Source organism: Planococcus citri, chromosome 5 (genome assembly GCF_950023065.1).
Source record: "Planococcus citri chromosome 5, ihPlaCitr1.1, whole genome shotgun sequence".
In the NCBI taxonomy this organism is placed as follows: domain Eukaryota; kingdom Metazoa; phylum Arthropoda; class Insecta; order Hemiptera; family Pseudococcidae; genus Planococcus; species Planococcus citri.
In genome coordinates, this window is record NC_088681.1 from 29575780 (window position 1) to 29598637 (window position 22858).

The 22858-nt window shown below is 33.7% G+C and overlaps 5 protein-coding genes across 7 annotated transcripts in view; 2 read left to right on the top strand and 3 right to left on the bottom strand.

Moving 5' to 3' along the window:
* Window positions 1-1352: 1352 nt before the first annotated feature.
* On the top strand, window positions 1353-6409 carry LOC135849267 (zinc finger BED domain-containing protein 4-like). Of its 3 annotated transcripts, XM_065369627.1 has the most exons (10): window positions 1375-1474; window positions 1574-1736; window positions 1979-2051; window positions 2131-2324; window positions 2398-2676; window positions 2753-3178; window positions 3249-3596; window positions 3671-4000; window positions 4079-4336; window positions 4461-6409. In XM_065369627.1, the coding sequence occupies exons 3-10, from the start codon at window positions 2036-2038 to the stop codon at window positions 6336-6338; spliced, it is 3729 nt and encodes a 1242-aa protein (XP_065225699.1). In that variant the 5' UTR covers window positions 1375-1474; window positions 1574-1736; window positions 1979-2035; the 3' UTR covers window positions 6339-6409. The 3 variants fall into 3 exon arrangements, with proteins under 3 accessions (XP_065225700.1, XP_065225699.1, XP_065225698.1); XM_065369628.1 differs by lacking the exon at window positions 1574-1736 and having other exon boundaries at window positions 1353-1474; XM_065369626.1 differs by lacking the exon at window positions 1375-1474 and having other exon boundaries at window positions 1481-1736.
* Window positions 6410-6471: 62 nt separating this feature from the next.
* Non3 (Ribosome production factor 2-like protein Non3) lies at window positions 6472-8019 on the bottom strand. Its single transcript, XM_065369631.1, has 6 exons — window positions 7860-8019; window positions 7587-7719; window positions 7355-7514; window positions 6999-7278; window positions 6778-6919; window positions 6472-6699 (listed from the first exon to the last, which is right to left on the bottom strand). Exons 1-6 carry the CDS (start codon window positions 7880-7882, stop codon window positions 6514-6516), a joined length of 924 nt encoding a protein of 307 aa, XP_065225703.1. The 5' UTR covers window positions 7883-8019; the 3' UTR covers window positions 6472-6513.
* A 147-nt stretch (window positions 8020-8166) lies between these two features.
* Window positions 8167-10318, top strand: LOC135849270 (proteasomal ATPase-associated factor 1-like). Its single transcript, XM_065369630.1, has 7 exons — window positions 8167-8362; window positions 8441-8481; window positions 8548-8744; window positions 8824-8925; window positions 9000-9205; window positions 9274-9413; window positions 9495-10318. The coding sequence occupies exons 1-7, from the start codon at window positions 8292-8294 to the stop codon at window positions 9977-9979; spliced, it is 1242 nt and encodes a 413-aa protein (XP_065225702.1). The 5' UTR covers window positions 8167-8291; the 3' UTR covers window positions 9980-10318.
* A 151-nt stretch (window positions 10319-10469) lies between these two features.
* LOC135849268 (uncharacterized) lies at window positions 10470-12696 on the bottom strand. The gene is made up of 8 exons (XM_065369629.1): window positions 12349-12696; window positions 12083-12281; window positions 11829-12002; window positions 11654-11755; window positions 11256-11580; window positions 11006-11170; window positions 10723-10933; window positions 10470-10626 (listed from the first exon to the last, which is right to left on the bottom strand). Exons 1-8 carry the CDS (start codon window positions 12515-12517, stop codon window positions 10607-10609), a joined length of 1365 nt encoding a protein of 454 aa, XP_065225701.1. The 5' UTR covers window positions 12518-12696; the 3' UTR covers window positions 10470-10606.
* Window positions 12697-13345: 649 nt separating this feature from the next.
* Window positions 13346-22858, bottom strand: part of LOC135846717 (uncharacterized) — a 69487-nt gene continuing 59974 nt past the window's right edge. The window contains exon 4 of the mRNA XM_065365960.1: window positions 13346-13594. Coding sequence (XP_065222032.1) covers window positions 13469-13594 — 126 coding nt within the window. The 3' untranslated portion in view covers window positions 13346-13468. The remainder of the gene's footprint in view (window positions 13595-22858) is intronic.

Consider the following 22858-nt stretch of genomic DNA (forward strand, 5'->3'; position numbering starts at 1 on the left):
ATAATACACTATAGAATTGAATGAAAAATGCACTCAAACGAATTAAATCCTGCGAAAATTTTATTTTTCATATTTTATCTACATGAATAATGAATTTATGATCATGTAGGAATGATTTTAATGAAAAAAAATGAAGAAATTAGGTTATAAACAACACTGTTTTTCAACATTAAAGATGAAAGTTATACATAAACTTGACAAAATTATACCTTTTGGCGGATATTACAACACTCACTGGTGAAATATAATTAAATAATCGTCGAATCTTGTCAAAATCCCACTAAAATCATCTAATTGGTTTGAGATGTTGATGGTTTCTTGATTCTTGATTAGATAACCTTATCCATCCATTGTAGTTGGATGGTTGTATTCACAATGCAGATTTAAAACGCATTTTAGATTATATGGTTCACTATTCATTTCACTGCGATGTTATTCCAGTAAAACACAGGCACTAATACACATCAGTTTTCATTTTTATGCACTTCACAAGATATCTACACATCCGAATCACACAATGTCACAACACAAACAGATCGCGAAAAATTCACTTTTGTACAAAAATAAAGTAATCCAACACCACCAGTAGTTGAAAACAACAATATCTCATCCCTACACCACATTTTAGAACGAATATTAATTAAAATGTCATCATTTTAATAACGTTTTTAACGAAAGTTTTACTCTATTTCACGAACTCGCCATTAAATGTACGTTAAAATTCAAATGGTAAACACAATCGAGCCATCTACTAGTGGTGACGTCAGAAGGTGATAACGATTCAGCGCTCAGGCCTTTTACTATAGGTGGTATTGGCTGTTCTGCCGTTGTTGAAAATTTATAATTTATATTCATTCTCAGTGAAAATGAAAAACATTCAAAAAACGTTTTAAAAAACAAAAAAGTGAGAAAATAAAATAATAAATAATTATTGAATATTAAATTAAATGTTTTTTTAATTAAGACGGTAATAATGCGTAATAAATTCGGTAGCATTTTTATTTTATTATTTAATGCGGGAATAGTAAGAATTGTTGAAATAAAATTTTAATAAAATTTTATAAAAATAAAAAAAAATAATAAAATGCAAAAAAAGAAAAAAAGTAAAAAACACAAAAAGGTTATTTTTGAACAGTGTTGCCTTTAAAAAAATCAGAAAACTCACGCTTGTACTTAAATTGGATTTTTCTGTAATTAACTATATCGAATTTACAAGCAAATAATTATTAATAACAGATGTATTTCTATTGAATAATGCCTGAAATAATAAATTATCTTACTGTACCCGTTCAATTTCACGAAATTAGTCCAGCTATGATTGTAACTGACCAAGTTTCAATCAGCGTCAAATTACAGTTGGTAACGTTGATGACGTTTCGTTGATTCTGAAAATTAAAATGGCGTAATTTGAAGAACGATGAAATATTTCTGTATTGTTGACCAATGTGGTTTATTATTTTATAATTTTCAATTTGTGAGTATTATTTTTATTAATTACGATCATCGAATACATATAATATAATTTGGTTCATGTACGATTAATATGTTACGCGGATTGCTCATTTTTACGAAGTGATTCCTTGACATCGGCTGACTCAATTTGATCGTGATTTGTAAATGATTCGATTTTTTCGAAAGTTCATTCGTTCGGCAAGATATTTATAAAGAGATTCATTCATTCGAATTTCGATTGAAGTTGGCTTATTCGCAGATTGAATTCGAATTTGATTCGAATTGTAAGTAAATTCATTCGTAATAATGAATAAATTTTAATTACGAAGTTGTGTGACTTCATTAAACGTGGAATCCATTTCGCCATCCGTTGGGTTATCAATCTTATTATGACTAATCTGAATCCGAAACAAAAATATTCGAGGAGATGGACAAATTTTTGAAAATTAATAAAATAATATATTTCCCTAACCGAGGACAATTTGAACCAAAATTATGAATTAATTGGAATAATATAATGTTCCAGATGAAAGATTACATGTGATGTGTGGTCTGAAGACGTGTTCGTGATATTTTCAGCAAGATGAATATGAATGTCGGTGGGTACCGTAAACTTTCAAATTCGCGCCCAAATTTCAAACACTCGATAATTATATTTTTGGAAATGTGTTTCAGCAGAAGAGGAAGTAATTCTATGGGTTACTTCGGATCTTGTTGGATCTACAAATGTGCAGACTCAAGAAGTTGTCGAAACTACCTCTGGGACTGAATCAGCGATTCCAGTTGCTTTGATTCGAGCTCAAGACGAGTTTGCGGAGGCTCATATAACCGAAGCTACCTTCGATGAGAGCAAAGGAGAATTTTGCGTTGTTGTAAGTTTTTTACTTCTTTGATTTTTTTTTTTGAATTTTTTGATGAAGATAATTTATTTGATGTAAATTTTAGGATGTTTCGCCACCCAAGGAGAAGAAATCCAGAAAACGTGGATTAGTTTGGCAATATTTTACGCCTACGGAACAAGAACGAGCTCAGTGTTCATTCTGCCCGGCTGTGATATCATTTAAAGGCAAATCTACGAATAATTTATTGAGACATTTGCGAACTAAACACTCGGATACTAACGTTAAGCAAGATAGAACCGAAAACTTTCAGTCCGAAGATGGATCTACGTATTATATTTTATCCACCCCCGATCAACATATTAACGCTGACGAGAGTTTTCAGGTACGATATTCATTTTGTTACTGAATGATAAACTGTGTTGTGCATGAATTCATTTTTGATGATTGCTTCCCAACAGTCCGAAGAATCTGAAGATAAAGCCAACAAACGTCGTGGCGGTGTCTGGAAATACTTTATACTTGGTACGAATTCCAGAGCGAAATGCAAATTTTGCGGAACGGTTATTTCATTCAAAGGTGGCTCGACTACGAATTTGCTGCGTCACATGAAATCTAAACATACGAACATTAGAGTACCAAATAAACCAATCAGATCGGACGATTCGTTTGCATTACCTGTTGAAAGGCAATTCTCGATTCAACATTCATTTGCTGAAATAGTCAACGAATGCGTCAAGAGCGACGATGAAAATGATTTTACCGTTCATACTGTCTACGATGGTCAAGATGACGATAATATTGATCCTATTGGTGGTGAGAGTATTACTACTCTTGCTTCGATGGATCCGCATTACTCGCAAGAAATCGATGTACAAGTTTGTATGGTAAGAGAAGTGATTTACTTTCGATGTTATATTTCTTATTTTGTGTTACTAATTACGATGAGTTCTACAGCCTAGTGATATACATGATTCGACGAAAGAACGTCGTAAATCAGCTGTAGCTTGGAGATATTTCGAAATGGAGAACGAAGAACGTGCCAAATGCGGTGTTTGTTCGGCGGTGATCTCTTTCAAAGGTGGTTCGACTGGGAACCTTTTACGACATTTGAAAACCAAACATTCCGAAATCGATTTAACCCCGCCGGAGAAAAAAGAAGAAATTATTGAAGAATCGATGCCTGAAATTAAAGAAGAAGAAGACGAAGAATTTGATGTAGGAAATCAAGAGTTGGCCAAGTTCGTTCATTTACTTAATCCGCGGTATAAACTGACTGGAGGTATAATACCAAAATTGAACGAAGTAAGTATTGAATGTTGTTCCACGTCTTTGTAAAGTGTTCGAGTCATTTATTTACGAGAATTGTTTTTTTACAGAAGGAAATGCCGAAAAGAATTCGCAAAAGAGGAGCTGCTTTGAGTTATTTCACAATTACCGAAAACGAATCCGGACTTTGTCATATATGTTCTGCCGAAGTTTTACTCAAAAATGGATCCAAAGCTCCTTTGCTGAGACACTTGAAAGCTAAACATCCAGATATTGATACTGTTCTGGTGAATGGTGGAGAAACAACAACGATGATAACTGAAGAAGTAACAATAACCGATATTCAAACTATTCAAACTACAAGTCTGAATATTGAGAATATTGAAAATATTCCTATGCAAGTTACCTCCTCGTCTGGTTGCGAAGAATCGCCACCAAAGGTAAATTTATTACATTCGGATAATTCTGTTCAATTTTTGTATTGAATTTTTTCACTCTGAAATCGAATCGTTTTATAGGAAAAAGTATCCAGAAAAATGCGTAAAAGAGGACTCGTATGGAATCATTTCGCCCCACTTGAGGATGAAAAAGCTAAATGTATCACGTGTCCTGCGGTAATTTCGTATAAACGTGGCTCGACTTCTAATCTTCTCCGACATATGAAGAAAAAACATCCGGAAATCGACGTCAAAGATGAAGATCCTTTGAAGGAAGAAGAAACCGTTGAGAATATTACTGTTAATGAAGATGAAGAAGAAATGATTGATTACGAAGCCGTGAGTTTAAAACACGATTTACTCTTTTTATTGCCTGTATCGACAGTCAAAAAATTCTGTTAAAAAGTACGTCAAAATGGGAATTACTTTTCAATTATCATGTTTTATTTTTATTTTTTTTCAGCCTGACGGAACTCAAAAGAAAGTTTTGCGTAAACGAGGTCGCGTATGGAATCATTTCAAACCGGTGGCACCTGATAAAGCAAAATGCAGCTTATGCTCGGTGGTAGTAGTCTATCTCAAAGGCTCCACTACGAATTTACTTCGTCATATGAAAAAGAAACACCCATCGATCGACTTATCCAAAGAGAAACCATTCAATAAAAAATTAGTCTATCCGAAGGAAACAGCTGTGGTCGAAATGCCGCCTAAAGAATTAACCCCGAACGATTTCTTGGGCGAGCCGAATCCGAACGAGAAAGTGAACGCGATTTTCAAACGATCCGAAATCGTATTCCGTAAACATTTCGATAAATTCTTGAATCGTCCAGTCTCCGTAACCAAGAGCAAAATGTACGACGAACAGCTTGCTAAAATGATCGTGAAACAATACTGCCCTTTCACTATCGTCGAAAGTGAAGAATTTAGAAACTTTGTACAAACAGTGAATCCAGGGTACAGTTTACCTAGTCGTAAAACCATCTCATCCAGATTGATACCAGAATTGTACGAAAAATGCGCCGAAGAAGTTCGCGAGAGTTTACGTAATATACGTTACGTAACCATCACTACGAACGGTTGGACTTTGGTGAATAATGAATGTTATATATCAATCACTGCTCATTTCATCGACGACGATTGTAAATTTCAATCATACCTGTTGGATTGTTTCAAATACGAAGAGAAACACACAGCCGAAAATTTAGCCGCTGAAATTAAAGGCATTCTAACCGACTGGGGCTTGATTCATAAAGTAAACGCAGTAGTCAGCGATAACGCCGCTAATATCACAGCAGCTATTCGATTACGATCTTGGAGACATATACCTTGTTTCGCGAACATGTTGAATTTAGTCATACAAGCCGGTCTATTCGAAATTCGCGATACTCACGATAAAGCAAAACTATTAATCGATCATTTCAAGAAGAATCCGCTAGCGTTACGCAAACTGCATAGTACACAGACTGAAATGGGCCTACCGGAAACTAAGCTAAAGCCAGACGATATATCGAGATGGGAATCAACTTACGATATGTTCGGTCGACTTTTAACCTGCAAAAGCGCTATGCCTGCTGTAGTCGAAGCTTTCAGTGAAATCATACCAGTGATAAACGAATTCGAATGGCAAATAATCGAAAAAACGTGCGAAGTATTGAAACCGTTATTCGATATTTCCAACGAAATCAGCGAAAAAAATATCACCATATCGAAAGTCATACCATTGAGCAAACTGATCGGTAAATATTTGGAGAAAACGTTGAAAGACGATTATCTTACGCCTGAAATTCATTCGATGGTTGTTAAAATGTCGGACGAAGTTACGCTGCGGTTTAGCGACGTCGAAGATAACACATTGCTGGCCGAATCGACCTTCCTAGATCCTCGTTTCAAAAATCAAGCGTTCACCAACGATGAATCTTACGCGAATACTTACCATTCAATTTTGCAAAAAGCCAGCAATGCGAAAGTAAACGATAGAACAGACGAAGAAAGACGAAACGAATCTACCGGAGGCGGTAGACAATCGTCAATTTGGGAAGAATTCGATTCGAGAGTCGTTCAAGTAAGCGATGTTACGAATCCGGAAAACGCAGCAGCCACCGAATTGGATAATTACCTTCAAGAAGCGATTGTTGCCAGAAGCGCAGATCCACTGGTTTGGTGGAAGGAGAGAAAATCCGTTTACCCGAGACTGTACGAGATTATGAAGCAGAGATTGTGCATTGCGGCGACCGCTGTTTCCAAGAATTTTACCAATAGCGGACACTTGGTTTGTGAAAAACGTAACAAACTTAGTTCGTCGAAGGTATCGATGGTCTTGTTTTTGAATCATAATTTGTAAATTTATTTATAAGCTTGCTCTTTTGTTTTATTAATTTTGATGTAATTAAAGTTTATTGTCTTTTTTTAATACCTGCGTTAGATTTTCTTTCGAGTCAAGTGTGCTATGAATGAGGAAATGAGAAAAATTCAAGTAAAAAAAAACTGACTATATTACTTAAAACCTAATTAACATTTTATTTGCTATTCTTATTCTTATTTTTCTTTTTGCCTTTCTTCTGATTCTCTTTGGGTTTCAAAGGAGTCTTCTTCAAACCTTTCATTTTACGTGTTTGCAATTTACCCATATCCTGCGAAGTCATATGTACACGACCCAATTTTGATCCGAAAGCATCACGACGAATGTTCTTGATTTTCTTACCCTGAGAATGAAAAAAAATCACAATTGATTAATACTTTGAAGTAGCGTGAATTAAAAGACTTGAAAAATCGATAAATACCTGGGTCTTGGGTTTGGTACTAGCTTTCTTATAAAGATCATCCGAAGCTAAGATTTGTCTACGTAAAACTAGATCGGCGTTAGGACCCATCGGTTCTAAATCTACTCGAGGAGACTGCTCACCAACATTTGTCAATTTCACTCTAAAACATGACAAAATTCATAAACACCTGATACTGAAAACGATACAATAAATTGCGAAAGCAAAGTAATATTTCTTACCTGTAAGTTCTCAGTAGGATTTTATTTTCAGCATAGGTGAAGGTGAACACATATTCCATGCTAGGTAAATGAACAAGATTCGAAGCTCGTTGATGAAATAAGTCAACGAACATACTTTTCAACCTCTTCAACGTATGGACTGTTTCGAATTCTTCGCCAATGAATATTAATCCAGGCTTTACGCCTAAGGAAGGCGTTAAAGCCTGAAAATCACTTATTCCTTTGTAGTTATTGATGCCTATCTCGAACATATCGAGAATATGGTAATTATAGGTACAGCCTGTAAATGAATCATAATGTAGAATTGATGCGATTGAGAGTAGTTGAGATTAATTACGAGAAGAAAAATAACGAACCAAGTATCAGGTTATTTGGACGCTTTTTGTTATGAGAAGCGAATACAAATAGCGACGAGTCGAATTTCTGGCACATACTCTCCACTGGCACTGCATCTTCGAACGGTAGAATGTCGTGTTTATCATTGAGAATGGTAGCGTGAGGCTTTTTAAGAAAATACTACGAAAATAAAGAGAAATTAAATTGGGTTGAAAAAGAGCTTCGTTAATAAGTACATTGAAATCGACTTACCATTTCTTTGAAACATTTCAAAACATCATCGTTCGTCTTACGTCCACGTATAAATAAAGTCTGTTTAGTATTTTCGATTATCTTAGGACCTCTATTTTGAAGGATACGTTTGGTTCGGTGATTCCTCGGTTTTCTGTAACAAAAATATATATATTGAATTAATGCATGAAAAGAAAATCAATGTGTAGCAATTTAATGGCAAGAATGATGGAACTTATTTGGCGAGAAAGCGTTCAGGTAGTGAGATGAAATTAGATGAGTTTGAATACTTACACTACTCTCTGAATGACACCCATGATTACTATTTTCTCACTAATAACATTAAAATGTATTAATTTATCATAAAGTTAATAATAATCGATCAAGATCATAAAAACTTTTGAAAATATTGCAAATGCAGCACGTTCGCGATAATCACGTTGTTTTGGTTCAAGAAAAGAAACATAAACAGGTGGTGTGTTTTTGTTTTATGGCATGATTTCGAGACAGCATCGTATAAATCTGTGACGTCATTTGAAAAAGTGACCAATCAGCGAGCTGTAATTCAAACCAAATCCTGCAATTCACATAACCTTTATTTTAATTACCTTGTGATTTTTGATAACAGAATTTTTTGAAAAATCTTTCAAGAAAAATTTGAAAGTTTTATCGTTTCTGCTGCTTTTTAATTTTCCGAAATAATTTTGAACAGATTTTGAATTAAAGATGAGCGTATCAAAAAGGCTCATTCAAGCTCCTATGTATTACATACAATGTGACTGGGAAGATCATCTAAAGTAAGATTGAATTCAATTTTCATCCTATGATTATTTCAACTTCACTCAAGTATTATTACATACTTTTTCATGTTTCAGTAAAATTTCCGGTGAAATATGGGTTTCATGTAAATACAAAGGTAAGTCCTGTGTTAAAATTTAAAAAATCTGTCTTCCTTCTGATAAAGTGATGTTTCTCTTCGTAGAACAACCCAGCAAACACGGTAAATTGGTTCGAATGAATATCTGCAGCGATGCAGGCAATCCAGCTGTTACTGCCACCGAAGATTTCAACGTCAATTTATTAACCCATAATGCGATTCAGATCGGATTGAAAGACTCAAAATTCAGTTGTATTTTTCTGGCACCCAGAAGTATTTATAGCAGTGTTCACAAGAAAAGTGTAAATTGAAATATCATTTTTTAAAATCACGCGCAGTTGTTAATTTTATAAAAATTACGTAGAATTTGAAACATTTCAGGTCACTAGTCTCGATATTGTAGAAGGATCAAGCTGTGTTTCTGTTTCGGTCGATGATGATTCTAATGTCGCAGTGTGGCTCGCCGATGGTGAACATAAACTGGTTAAAAAACTACAAATATAATATTGTTAACATTTTTATGTTGCGGTTTATAAATGTTGGAAATATTATTTCAGATTACGTTCACCGAACATGTCGGTACTGTGTATAAATGTCGTTGGTTTCCTAGTGGCAAAGTAATCCTATCTTATGGAGCTGATATGAATCTAAAAATATGGTGTTCAGAAACTGGACGTTGTCCAGTATCATTAAAAGGTCATAAAAAAGCTATTACCGATTCAGCTTTCGTTGATCGAGGTCGAAATATCGTATCGGTTTCCAAGTAAGTCTATATTTTGAAGAAAAAAAAACAAGTGTTTTCAATGACTAAAAATATCATTTCTTGCACAGAGACGGTGTTTGTAAACTATGGGATTGTGGTGAAGCCATTTGCATAGACAATCTGCTGGAAATCAATTGCTGTATCAATTGCTGCTCGATCTCCACTTGTCCCAATAATTATAGACTTCCTGAAAGTGGTTCTCCGCCTCGTGAGTACTTGTATACTTTTTTAAAAGTATTTTAGTGCCCAAAACGAGTTCTAAAAATCACTGATTGTGCGAAATTTTTAGACGAACGTGAATCCGGAACTGACGATAAAATCGTTCTGACTGGTTCAGAAGAAGGCGACATTCATTGTATCGGTATTCGAAGCCGTAAAGTATTATTTTCACTGAAATTACAATCAGCTGTAAACTGCTGCTGTTGCATTAAGCCAGGAATATTCGTAGCTGGTTGTCAGGACGGAAGCATACATCTGATATCGGTCGAAAACACCGATCACATTATTACTTCGTGGTTAGAAACTAACAACCCTGCTCTTAGCATAATGCCCTACCAAGAAAATGGATTTTTTGTCGGCCATAATGATGGCTCGTGTGTTTATCGGTCCATCATTGATCTCGATTCCACCATCAGGTTGAATTTAACCGGACCCGACGGTGATCCTATTTACGATATATGTTGTGATAATAAGTTTATATATACTGCCTGTAGAGATTCCTGTATCAGGAAATATTCTCCTGATTCTTATATCGTGAGACACTTTCAATCTTGAATGATATCTTGACCCTTGAAAGGTGTTTTTTTTTATCTTACATCTGTGATTACTGTACCAAAATTCGAGCCGAGGTGTTTTATTAGAGCTTCAAAATGATTTTCATCTTATGAATGGTCGGTTAAAATTAATTCGGCGCGAATGATCTGGAATGAAAAGAATATTTCGATTTTGACTGTATTATCTGCACGTTGCCGTCGAAAAATGGTGAATTTTTTTCAGTGCCTAATTCTTCGTGAAATGCCAGATGAAATTATGATTTATTTTTCACGCACTCAACGTCCTTAATTTTACGTATTTAGATGTAGGTAATAATTTGAATAAAGATCTAATATTGATGATTTTCTTCTGTTATTCGAATAATGAGGTGGAAAAAAATTCAATCATAATGTAGCAGAAACCTATTCTTCATTTATCTAGTTTTCCTATTTCATTTGCATAAGCTTTAAACAATTCGTTTTGTAATGAAACAAAAATAAATATTCGTAAATTAAAATGAACACAACGTATTGATTTACTCTTAAATACAAAATCACTATCATCACAGCGCAATGAGATAGAAAAACATGATGAAAAAAATTGAAAATTGACATAGCGAAACAAACATTGAGCTTCTGACGATTGTATTTAACAGCGTTTTCGTTTTCCTGTAAGAAAAATACAAAATATTACTCACCGAAAATTGAAAATTTGGACACATAGTTTTATGCAATAAATAAAATACAGCAAAAAAAACTACTCACGACATTTGCTAGGGAACATTTCATGCTCGTGGAGAGCTTCCTGCGTTGACTCCGGCCAATGACACGTACCGCAAATGAATATCGTCCTACCGTCAGGATGGTATTTTTTAACATGAGCGTCGCGATGCAACATTGTAGGAAATCTCTTGTTACGGATCAAACAATCAATTTCCCAACATGGAAACACATTTCCGTGACAATACTCTTTATACTGAAATAATACAGAAACATGTTAATTAACGTACTACAATGAACTGCGATCACTTCCAATTATCATACTCACTTTGGAAAATCCTCCGATTGGTAGTAATTTCTTCATAGATTTACGATTCATGAAAATCTTAATCAATTCATTCACCAGAGACATATCCCTTTTTCTTTCAAACGTCCAGAAACTATCTTCAAACATGTCTTGTTTGATAGGAAACGGAAATACGAACGAGTCATACTGTAAAATAATTACACGTTGAAATATTCCCATTTTCCAATACTGACACATCTTTAATAAGTAATAGAAATTAAAATAAACCTACATCTGTTTGTGGCGCTGGTAATTCTGCTAATAATTTTTCAACGTTTTCTACACTCGATAATCTTTCATCAATGACTGGTTCAGGCATCTCCGGCGATATCTCGTACTGCGAATTACGTTCTTCGATATCCATACGGTTCAGAGATAATTCAACGTGATCTCCACATCTCGAACTTTCCGATTCCGTGACATGTTTTGCATCCGAGATATTAAGCGAATCGTGGGACTCATTTTGGTGACTTTGATCGCTTTGGAAATCCAACATTTCAACAGAATTATTGAGATTTTCCTCGTTTGAGAAACAGTTAATACCGGATTCGCTAAATCTGAAAAATTAAAATTATAAAGCCAAGTTCCAGTTTTAAAAAAAAAACTGAAAATACAAAGAGAACTACAAACTTGGTTGAAGTCGTGGCTTCGACATGTTCACTGTTGGATTCAGTCGTCAAATGGTTACGTTCTACCGTATTTCTGCTACATTGGCAACTTCCTTCGATAGTTCTATTTGAAATAAATACCCAAACTGTTTTAATTGTTTTTTTTTATCCAATTAAATGAACAAAAATACACTTACGGCTGACCAGCTGCTGCCGCAAATTTACTCTCAAAAGAAGCTCTTAAATTCGATATCTCCGAATTGTATTTATCCTCTAATCCTCGTTTAACTGAGTCTAGTCGAGCGTGATTCAATTTAATCACGTCTCTGATACGCTGATCGAAATCATTCTGCTCTTTAAACATCAGATTTCTACGAACAACAGAGTAATTATTTCTTAGAAATACGTTACCATTAGAGTGATATTGAAGAAGAAAATAACGAAAGCTTACTCGTGTTCGGCAACTAATTCTTCTTTTTCACGAGTTAATCGTTTAATACGTTGACGAAGCAATGATATCTCTTCTAAACGGTGTTCATTCTGTTGATTTTTCAACGTAAACTTAATACTGGGATTGTTTTTGCTCAAATTACTCTGCCATTGATCAAAGCTAGCAGATCCATAAACGTTTTTCAAGCATTCTACATACTCTGTAAAAAGAACAACCATTGATAGAAATGTACAACTGCAAGATGAGAAGTACGGCAAGAACATTACCGGAAGAATAGCTCGAAAGATTAACGCATAATTCAGTCAGTTTATTCAGGATATCTTGGCAGCTAGAAAAGTCATTTTTGAAAATGGGATCTTGAAATTTTTCATGATTTTTCAAGTCCCAAGAAACAACGAAGTTATAATCTAATCCACAAAACTCGGTTTGAAACATCTTTACATGCTAATTACAACGAACAAAGTATCACTCAATATTTGAAATCGTACATTATGGAATTAGACAGTACTAGAAAAATGAAAATCAACGATTCAAAATTTTTATGTCATTACAAAGCCTGTAATCATTTCATTTTAAAGTTCAATGTTTATACTGTTATCAGCGTACGTATTGTTCTGCTCCACCTCTCTGCTCGTCTGCTCCACCAACCTCCTTCATCCTTCTCCGCTATTCCGTCCGAGAAAAGAAACAAAATTGACTCCTCTAGCCTTCAATTTCAATTAAAATTTTCAAAATTTATTGCCTTTTCATACATTTGAGCTCAACCTCAGACCTCAGCACTCGGAAGTGGGAGGGCCATCGTATTTTCCACCTTCGGATTAAACATGGAAAACACTCGATAATTCATCGCAAAAAAATAGCTAAAATAGTGCCTAGAATTCAATGATAGGCAACTTATCAGACGTACAGCACAAATCTTCTGTCAGCAATACGGTTAGAAGGCAGCAAGGCACTGAGTTTGTAAATTGAGTATTGCTTTCTGCTAGCAAATGTTGATTTCATTTCATCTCATCTCGTCGGTTTCTTCTCATAATAAGTAGATTGTTTTTATTCTCGATGTGTATTGAATTCATACATACATATCAGGTAATAATTCTCAATTTCCCATTGTGAAATATGAATACTTTGTATCTGTATTCAACTCTTTTCCCCAAACACAATTTAATTATTATTGCAGCGACAACAAGCATCTAAATTCAAGTTGAACGGTTTTTTCCAAAATGCAAAAACATATCAACAAGTTCACGGTAAAACAACATGATCAACGGTACGCAATATTAAAAAATATAATGAAATTTTTTGTACACAAAAACGATCAGTACAATCGATAAATTAATAATAATAATTAACTAATTGGTAAACGGCCCTACTTTGATGGCATGGCAGTTAATATGAAGGAACGCAATTTACTTTATACCACGGAGTACATTCGTTGGTCAAAGGCTCGAATCTGTTACCGGGTGGACATAAAAAAGTTTCTTTCTGACCATTATAATGGCACAAATGAAAAGCCTGTAAAAAAGAATAAAAAACACATGAAATTAATAATCAATCGTACGTCTAAGTGCATTAATACATTATACATGAGATTGGTATAAGTATTTAATAAGATAAAATCCACTTGACTAGTAGTCTAGTCGGAGATTTAAATACAGTAACCCAAACAGGATATCATTCGAAAAAATAATCTTATTGTTGGACGAAAGTGTTGTAAAATTCAAGGTGCGAACAATTATTGAAAAATTGCAAACATTTCAATGATTCATCTGCGTGCATGATGGATCAAATATTCAATTTTTTTTACTTATTTTCAGAGAATTCTTTCAGTCTTACGTTCTTACGTGTGAAACGAATTTTTTTTAGGCAATATTTTTTTAGCTTTAAATTACTTGATTCATTTGCTATAATATACGTTTTTTGAAGAACAAATTTGAGCAACAGTTACAAAACAAATTTTTTTATTTAAAAAAAAATCATTATCAAACAAAAGTAGGCAATTTTTAAAATTTTTAAAATGAAATTCACAATTATTTTTCAACTTTGATCTTTCATCCTTCAGTCGGACACCCTGTATAAATTGCATCCAAACCAAAGCATTCCATTATTTCATTTTCAACGGAGTAATTAGTTATAGGTACCGCTGGCAAATTGAATGAATATGCATGACTTATGGGTATGAGTATTTTCGTACAATTATGGCAAATTAATTAGAAATTATTTGAAATATTAAATGTTAATTTTTTTCTTCGGCTTTCTTATAAATGATACGCAATTAAAGACCCATCAGTGTGATGAAACGTGACGGCGAATTTGGACACGTGTATTGCTAAACTATATACTAGGTACCATTTTTTTTTTTTTTTCAAAGACAATGTGTAATTTATTAAATACCCAATTTCTTTAATAGGTGTAAACGTGCCATACCCATTTCAACACATCAATCAAGGTTTAGCACGACGACACGAGCAATCGCGACGCATAAGTAAAAGAAAACGGCAACTAGGTACCATATACCAGACCTTGACAAAGGCGTTAGCAAAAAAAAAAAATTCCTTCAGTGGTGGCGACTTGCATCGCATCGCGAAACCGGGAAACAGCATCGAATCGAAATTCGCCCGCTATACTTAATGATAGTGATAAAGGTGAAATTAACCATATGAATTATGCATATACCTCCAAGTTGGAATACATTGGGTCAAGAAGTTCACTAAACAAGAATCTCTCAAGTTAGAGGCTCAGATGCTGCGTCTTGTAACCTTGATGACCTGAGTAGTACAGCATCGTATCGTTTTCCTCTGTTTACAGACTCGATTATGTAATATGGTCACATCGTAAATTCTTCTACTTTTTAACGCGTTCAATAAACCGCGAATAAATATCTTTCATTTTTTTTTTCTACTGCCTACTGAATTGACCGAATGTAAAGTTTTATTTATTGACACCTCGAAATTCGAATACAAAGTAGATTACCTATTTTTAAAATGGATGGTTTGATTGCAAATTTACATATTTGGATATTTTATTACTTAATAATCACTGTTCTTTGTTCGATAACCCGATATATTAATGTACCCAGTAGCTGATTATTTAATAATACTAGTACAAGTAAGTAGTAGTTCAACGATATTAAAATTCCCATTATGGAATTTTGTTATTATCTACCTATCAAAGAAAACAATGATAAATTTTCACCATCTTCGATCGAATTACATAGAAGTAGTGTAGTAATCGAATTTTAAAGGCACGGGTTCCATCGTAACATCGTAAATTAGACAATTATTTCTGTTTGTCCATTAAAATTGTATCTTATTTGGCGAATTGAACCTGAGATTGAAGAATAGCGTCATCAAGGAATAAGTACATGTTGGTTTGTGAGAATCATAAATCATGTTGATTTTTCATTTATTTCCATCTTAAATAAAATGGCTATAGCTATATTATGGAGGATAAATTTATCGGAAAAAATATGCTCAACGTGACCTCTAAATGCAACATTGTCGATCACGTGCAATTATGTTTTGTATGCTGATTTTAGGAGCACCTATGATTTTAATGAATGGTGCACAGCGAGGAAAAAATTCAGAATTATAATTTCTATGTATCTAAGAAGGTACCTATATGTAGGTTTATGGGCGTTGAATCTACTTATTTTAAAATGCAGATATATTTGTTTTCAAGTTGGTATCCATTTTGAAAAAAAAAGAAGTCAATGAAAGAAAAATGTTCAAATTCATGGAGTAAAATACACACATCCAATTGTAAGAATTTATTTTGTTTTTAAATTTATTTAGATCTCGACTCTCCCCAAAAATATTGATTAATTGCTTTTCCTTTTTTTAAAAGTAGGTATGGTCAAGTACCTATCAACTTGATATTCGATATTTGTGAATTTTTTGATATTTTTGCGGAGTGTTTCTCATTTTTTTAAACACATAAAATGATGACTTTTTTTATTTCGTTGAAATACTGGTAAGTAGGTACTTACATTGTATTTATAAGAAAAAGTTGAAAATGTGAAAGACATAAATCCTCTCACAACTAATGTTATAATTATGCGATTACAAACACAGACAAAAAAATGTATTCAAAATGTTTACTTAATTTAAAAAAAAAAACTCCAAAAAATATGCAAGTACATATTATCCGGCGAACTATTGGAGTTTTCCTGCTCAGTTGCAAAAATTAAACAGAAAATTAAATGATGAAAAATCAAATCAAAAATGTATTTCTATTCATTTATTTTTAAATAGGTTAGGTACCATTTTATTTCATACCTAATTTTTAATTCCATTTTAATCACAAACAAACTTATTATTAATTTTTATTCTTTTGATTCTTAATAAAAAGAATAAAGCTTGAAAAATTTTAAAATATCGAAAAATTTTTTTTTTATTTAATGTGAAGTCAGTTTTTTGATTTTTGGTAAATTTTTGAAAATCACATTTGGACTGATATAGTTAATTTATGCATAACTATGTTAGAGAGAGAGAGAGAAGAATCCCTTCCTATGGTGATTAAATTTTTCCTAATATTTCCTAAGGGAGAAATATTAGTATCAGTTGCCAAGATAGCTCAATAGTAGAGGCTTTTTAGAACGTTATGCTAAACTAGTATATTCAAAGTTATGTAGTAAATTATGAAATGATTCAGAAATTACAACAAATTAAAATCATTTTATTAAAACGTAATTTACATAGACAACATTCATTCTTATGACTAACAATACAGGTTGCCTATGGACCGTTTTAAGGCAGAATTAAACATTTTTACATCTTAGTACAATTTTAAAGCAATTGTCAACTCGTAACTATAAGAGCCAAAGAATAGTTACGATAAGTAAAATAATATATTTTCCAAAGAAACAAGATGTAATTTTGCCTAACTCCATTCAATAAATAAAAATAACAGAAGTTATATTGGTCAAGTCTACAGCCCTCAGAGATTATAAACCTGACCAGTAACATTAATTAATCGCTAGGATTAGATTAATGAAAAATGATTAAGTTCATCGAACTTACTTACCAAACTGTACACGTTTTCCATCGCTTTCCTGGGCCTTACCAATACTAAAAGGCATTGATGGAACTTAACTAAATGAGACACATTTTAATTCTTTGCCTATCTCGGAGATGCCCGGGTGCATTCCAAGATATCAAAAAGACACAATTTAATGATCATCGGATCCATGATCAAATTAAAAACGAATCAACCACACGCGAAGGTGGTGAAAACAAAAGGGGTAGACCGTGAATAAAACTATCATTTAATGAAATATTTCTGCTCGTAAGGATAGAAATATTATAATTAAAGACGCGACGGTACGGACATTGCGACGAGGTTACCATTTACTGCAGGTTAAGGAGCCAAGTGGTTTTGGCGCTAAAAACGATTGTTTATATAGAAAAAAGGGTGAAATAGGCACCTCCCTTAAGGTCACGTGGTGAAAAATAGACAGAATGCTCGCGGTGTCGGCAAATCTCAAAGAAATGCTGCGACCTGTCAATAAGCGAGCATTCTTTGCAATAAATTTACATAATTAATTGCCTATTTTTTCCTATTTCTGACAATAAACGTCATAGGGGTAGCAGAACCCTGTCAAATAAATTATACTAAAAGTAAGAAGGGTTCTCCTACCTCTGACGTCAAATGTACAAATACTCGAGGATTTGTACATTTCTAGCTCTTTAAGATAAATACACACGTTTCCATATTATAAGGGGTAGATAAAGTAGGCATCCTTCTAAGGGGTACTTAACATAAGTACTACCTTAGCAGGTGCGGGCCAACCACACTATGTCAGGACTAAAAATAGAAAAAAAAAAAGATTTACCAAATTGGCCAAAAAATCTGAAACTTGGTAGGGATCTATTTATATTTTATATATTATTTTAGACCTGCTGAGTCGATTGAAAACAGTTTTGAACTGTTTTAAGAAGTTCTGGAGCCTTCATCAGATTTTTGAAAGTTGAAATTCCCACAAAATTTTACCAAATAAAATTGTGAAGATAAAATATACTCTATAGGTACTCTAACTAATTTTAACACGTTGAGAGTCAGCTGGATGTGGTTTCAAGCAGTTTCGAAGCCTCCAGCAACAAATTTGGATGTTCCATTTCCAAAAAAAGGGATCATAAAACCTGTCCAAATAAACTTCAGCACGTATGCTCGCAATTGATGCTTGTTAGTGATCCACTTGACCAATTTACACATCATTTTTCTAAAATCGATGCGTTTCCATTCGGAACCATATTTTTGTCTGGCGAATTCATGACATATAAAAATTTAAAAAATTCACAACTTTGTGTATTTGGTAAAATTTTATGAAAATTTTAACTTTTAAAAATCTGCTGGAAGCTTCAGAACTGCTCAGAATTGTTTGAAACCGTTTCCATCGCGAATTCAATAATTTTTCTAGGTCAATTTTGTAAAACTTCGATTTTTTCCCCATTTTTGGCTCAAATTTGATTTTCAAAAATTAATCAATAATTGAAAAATGCACTTACGCGTCCGAAATTTTGGGTGGAGATAATACGATTATTGCATAATTTTTCGATCCAGTTTTGTCGGGTGCATTTTTTTTTGCAGCACCCTTCGTTCTTCTCGAAAATTATTTTTTTTTACAGTGTAAAAAATTCATTGAGCTTGAACCCTCCTACTTTGGCTCAAAAATCTCAAAAACAAAGCTTCTCATAATAAGTAAATCACAAATTCACAGATCGAAAATTGTTATGCTCTGCTATTTTCTCGTGGGAAGAGATACTCGTATAAAACAAATGTCCTAGCTGAGTGATCACATTCTGTAGCCTATTTCTTTTTTCTCCATTCATTTTATTCTTTCTTGACTTCTTTCTTAATTTCTCATTCAATTTAAAACAGATGCCCATATGCGTACCACAACTAATAGCAAAAGGCATATGATACACATCCAACATATCGAACAACTCGTACCTACATTTTTTAAATGGGTAGGTACGCAGAAAAATTTCACATAATTTCTCATATTTTACTGAACATGTCGATTTTTCCTCCAGCCAAAACAAGCCATATTGATTGGAAAGGCTTCCCGAAAATCATCTCAATTTATTATTCATTTTTAATGTGTACCTTTCCACTATCTATTTCTTTATTTCATTACTCAACACTCGTGATTAAGTTATAAATCAAACGTACACAAAGATAGGTAAAGTTCCTCCTATTTCTTTACGCAAATCACTTCGGGATACAATAAAGTATCCTCTTTAAAAATGCGCTCACACGATTCCAATAAATTTTAATTTACGTTTATTCGCTGTTGTATTAATTTTACAAAATTTATAGGCTATAATAGTGCAGCTTTTCAAGCTGCGAATTACCTAAATTAAAAATAGCCTACCACGTGCGTAACGAAAAGTTCTACGTCGATGGATTGCTACATCGAAGATCAATTCTCGAGTATACCTTTTATTTTTTTTAAATGCATTTTAAAACAAGTTCAACCAGTTCGTCGATGTGTAAGATAATTTTAGATGATACGAGGCGTCTTCGATAGCTATACATAAGACGATGAAATACCATAAACAATACGAATTACGTAACGTGAATAGCCTACGTTTACGTAGAATAGAATCGGAAGGAACTAGAAGATGAAATTTTTTCAACGTGAATTTTAAAACAGGAAAATTTTACATTATTTAAATTTATTGTTCGAGTCGAAAGTGTGGCTGATGTCAAGCTCAGTACTATCTAGTTGAAGGAAGTAACAATCCACGACGAACAACCTTTGCTCCAACGCATAAACAGGAATAGGCTAATCACGGAAACTGGACACTTACTCTTATGTACAAGACACAAGTACATATCTACACATGTCAAAGCTAACGCAGCAGAAGCTCCAGCATTCTTGGAAATTATTTTCATGATAATATAAATTGTACTTATTGGTGAAAAGTTGGTTCAATATAGATGTAGGTATCTACATTATGTTAGGTTAGTCTTGTCCTCATTCCAGTTATAAAAATGGATTCTGCATATTGGCGCCAATTACCTACACTACAGTTACGTTCATTCGCTGCAGGTAAAAGGCAATTTGGGGAAGTGACAATTGCGATTTATACTCGTAAATCACACTATACGAAAGGTTTTTGTGGTAGAATGTATGGCTATTTGCATACTTTTATAGTAAATTGGTTCTCGCTGCGTGAGTCGTTCGATCTGCAGCGCCATATATCTATTAGTTATACACGACGAGGATCACGAAATGATTTTTAAATATTTAATAAGCCTGGCATAATATAGGTGTCTCCTAATTGTAGGAAATATATATATAGAAATATTACGCATTATATTATGTTTACGTATATATTTCGATAGATATGTAGCCTACCTATGTCTGGAGTCGGGACGATCGTCTGCATCGATATGACGTTTATGAAGCTTTTACCAAGCACCTACTATTAGTACTTTTACTTTTTTTTTTCACCTTGGTAATTATCTGTAACTAATTCTATAAATAATATTTGAAATTTCCACGAGACAGTCGCTAAAATAATACGTCTTTTATTACGTAAAATATAGCTGGGTGCTGGTTGCGCCTACTTAACCCATGATAGATTGTTGGACAGTCTTCGGTTTAGTCCCTTGTAGTCCTGTTCATGAAATCGTGGGAGGTCTTTGAAACGATCAAACCAGTTAATAGATATTTTGTATTCATTACGTATAAGAACACTCAAATTTTCAAAATCTTGGACCAATCAGACGTATGACGAAGTGTTGTGAGGGGGAGGGGAGAGGGGTAAGACTGGAATTTTTCCAATTTTTTACCCCGTATCCCCCTCCTCCCACCAGTATTTTGCATGCTTATTAACCAGATATGGTTCAAAAGAAATTTTGGAAAGAGGAGTTGGAAACAAAAATATTGAATAATTTTAAATGTTCAAAAATGATGCTTTTATATTTGACGAAAAATTTGAATTGTTCCATTGTAAGTTTGGTACTGAAGTCTAGAATAGAAAATTCGCAATTTTTCGTGTTTTTTTTTACCTTTTTGGCCTTTGAAAATCCAATTTGAGAAGAGAACGGAATATTTTCGATTTTGCCTGAGTGAAGCGAGTGCGAAAGCTTTTGCACCGGTAGTGCGAAAGCTTTTGCACCGGTACCAACACCTGTAGGTATACTGATTATGTTACCTATACTTCTTAAATCTCCGAAGTTAATTTTTATTCTAGATAATTTTTTAAAAATTGCATAGTAGAATTCAAATCTGCCTGAACGAAGTAAGAGCAAAAGCTTTGAAAAAATTTATAATTCAAAAAGTAAAATAACTGATGCAAAAAATTGATTTTCAAAGTGACATAGTGTAGTTGGCCCACATCATCTAAGGCGATACTTACATTAAGTACCCCTTAGATTGATGCCTATTTTACTTACCCCTTATAATATGGAAACGTGTGTAAGTATTTTAAAGAGTTAGAAATGTACAAATACTTGCATATTTGTACATTTGACGTCAGAGGTAGGAGAACCCTTCTTATTTTCAATATTATTTATTTGACAGGGTTCTGCTACCCCTATGACGTTTATTGTCCAAAATAGGGAAAATAGGCAATTAATTATGTAAATTTATTGCAAAGAATGCTTGCTTATTGACAGGTCGCGGCTTCTCATTGAGATTTGCTGACACCGCGAGCATTTCTATCCCTTTTACACCATATGACCATTGGGGAGGTGCCTATTTGACCCCTTTTTCTATATAAGAAATCGTTTTAGCGCCAAAAATCACTTGGCTCCTGAACCTGCAGTAAATGGTAACCTCGTCGCAATGTCCGTACAGTTGCGTTTTTAATCATATTATTTCTAACCTCACGAGGAGAAATATTTCATTAAATGATGATTTTATTCGCGATCTACCCCTTTAAGCTTCACCACCATCGCGTGTGGTTGATTCGTTTTTAATTTGATCATGGATCCGATGATCAATAATTTGTGTCTTTTTGGTAGTTCACCCTGAACCAGTCAGGTACGGACTATGCAAAGACTTAAAATGTGCCTCATTTAGTTAAGTTCCATCGAAGCCTTTAGTATTGGTAAGGCCCAGGAAAGTGATGGAAAAAGTGTATAGTTTGGTAAGTAAGTTCGAGTAACATACTCATTTCTCATTAATTTAATCATAGTGATTAATTAGTGCTAATGGTCAAGTTTACAATCTCTGAGGGCTGTGGACTTGATCAATTTAATTTATTTTAGTTATTTTACTCAAATGGAGTTAGACAAAATTACATCTTGTTTCATTGGAATATCTTAATTTTACGCATCGGAACTATATTCTTTGGCTTTTATAGTTATGATGCAACAATTGCTACATAATTGTGCTAAGATGTAAAAATGTGTAATTCTGTTAGACTGAGACTTATGCCTATATCCGGAAACTCGTAATATTAGAGTATTTAACCCTTCTATTTCGGGTAACACTGATTGGTACAGTCGCGAAAGAGGTTTAGCAGCATCTTTTGCGACTGGACCAATTCGCAGTTCATCAACGGTTGTCCGCGAATCGCCAAGTTAATGTGCCTTTTAGTCTTTGTGTCCTCCGGGTCCAAGTTAAAAGTTATTTCGTAGAATTAATTAGTGTATTTAAGTGATCCCTCCAAATTTGTACAATATTTTCCCTATTTCGCACGAGTTCGTGGAATTATTGATTATTGACGTGTATTTCTGTGTGATTAAACTCAAATATATCGATTTCAGCACGTAATCGTGTATCTTTTGTTAATTTAATATATTCGTCGCGTGTAAGTATCT

Coding starts and splice junctions, on each gene's coding strand:
- Non3 (XM_065369631.1), bottom strand. CDS start 7,882: ATGGGTGTCATTCAGAGAGTAGT. Junction 7,720..7,859: donor GGTGTCATTCAGAGAGTAGT/GTAAGTATTCAA, acceptor TTTTTGTTACAG/AAAACCGAGGAATCACCGAA. Junction 7,515..7,586: donor TGAAATGTTTCAAAGAAATG/GTAAGTCGATTT, acceptor TTATTTTCGTAG/TATTTTCTTAAAAAGCCTCA.
- LOC135849270 (XM_065369630.1), top strand. CDS start 8,292: ATGAGCGTATCAAAAAGGCTCATTCAAGCTCCTATGTATTACATACAA. Junction 8,363..8,440: donor GACTGGGAAGATCATCTAAA/GTAAGATTGAAT, acceptor TTCATGTTTCAG/TAAAATTTCCGGTGAAATAT. Junction 8,926..8,999: donor CCGATGGTGAACATAAACTG/GTTAAAAAACTA, acceptor ATATTATTTCAG/ATTACGTTCACCGAACATGT.
- LOC135849268 (XM_065369629.1), bottom strand. CDS start 12,517: ATGTTTCAAACCGAGTTTTGTGGATTAGATTATAACTTCGTTGTTTCT. Junction 11,581..11,653: donor GAAGCCACGACTTCAACCAA/GTTTGTAGTTCT, acceptor TTAATTTTTCAG/ATTTAGCGAATCCGGTATTA. Junction 10,627..10,722: donor AATGTTCCCTAGCAAATGTC/GTGAGTAGTTTT, acceptor TTTTTCTTACAG/GAAAACGAAAACGCTGTTAA.
- LOC135849267 (XM_065369628.1), top strand. Junction 4,001..4,078: donor GCGAAGAATCGCCACCAAAG/GTAAATTTATTA, acceptor ATCGTTTTATAG/GAAAAAGTATCCAGAAAAAT. Junction 4,337..4,460: donor AAATGATTGATTACGAAGCC/GTGAGTTTAAAA, acceptor ATTTTTTTTCAG/CCTGACGGAACTCAAAAGAA.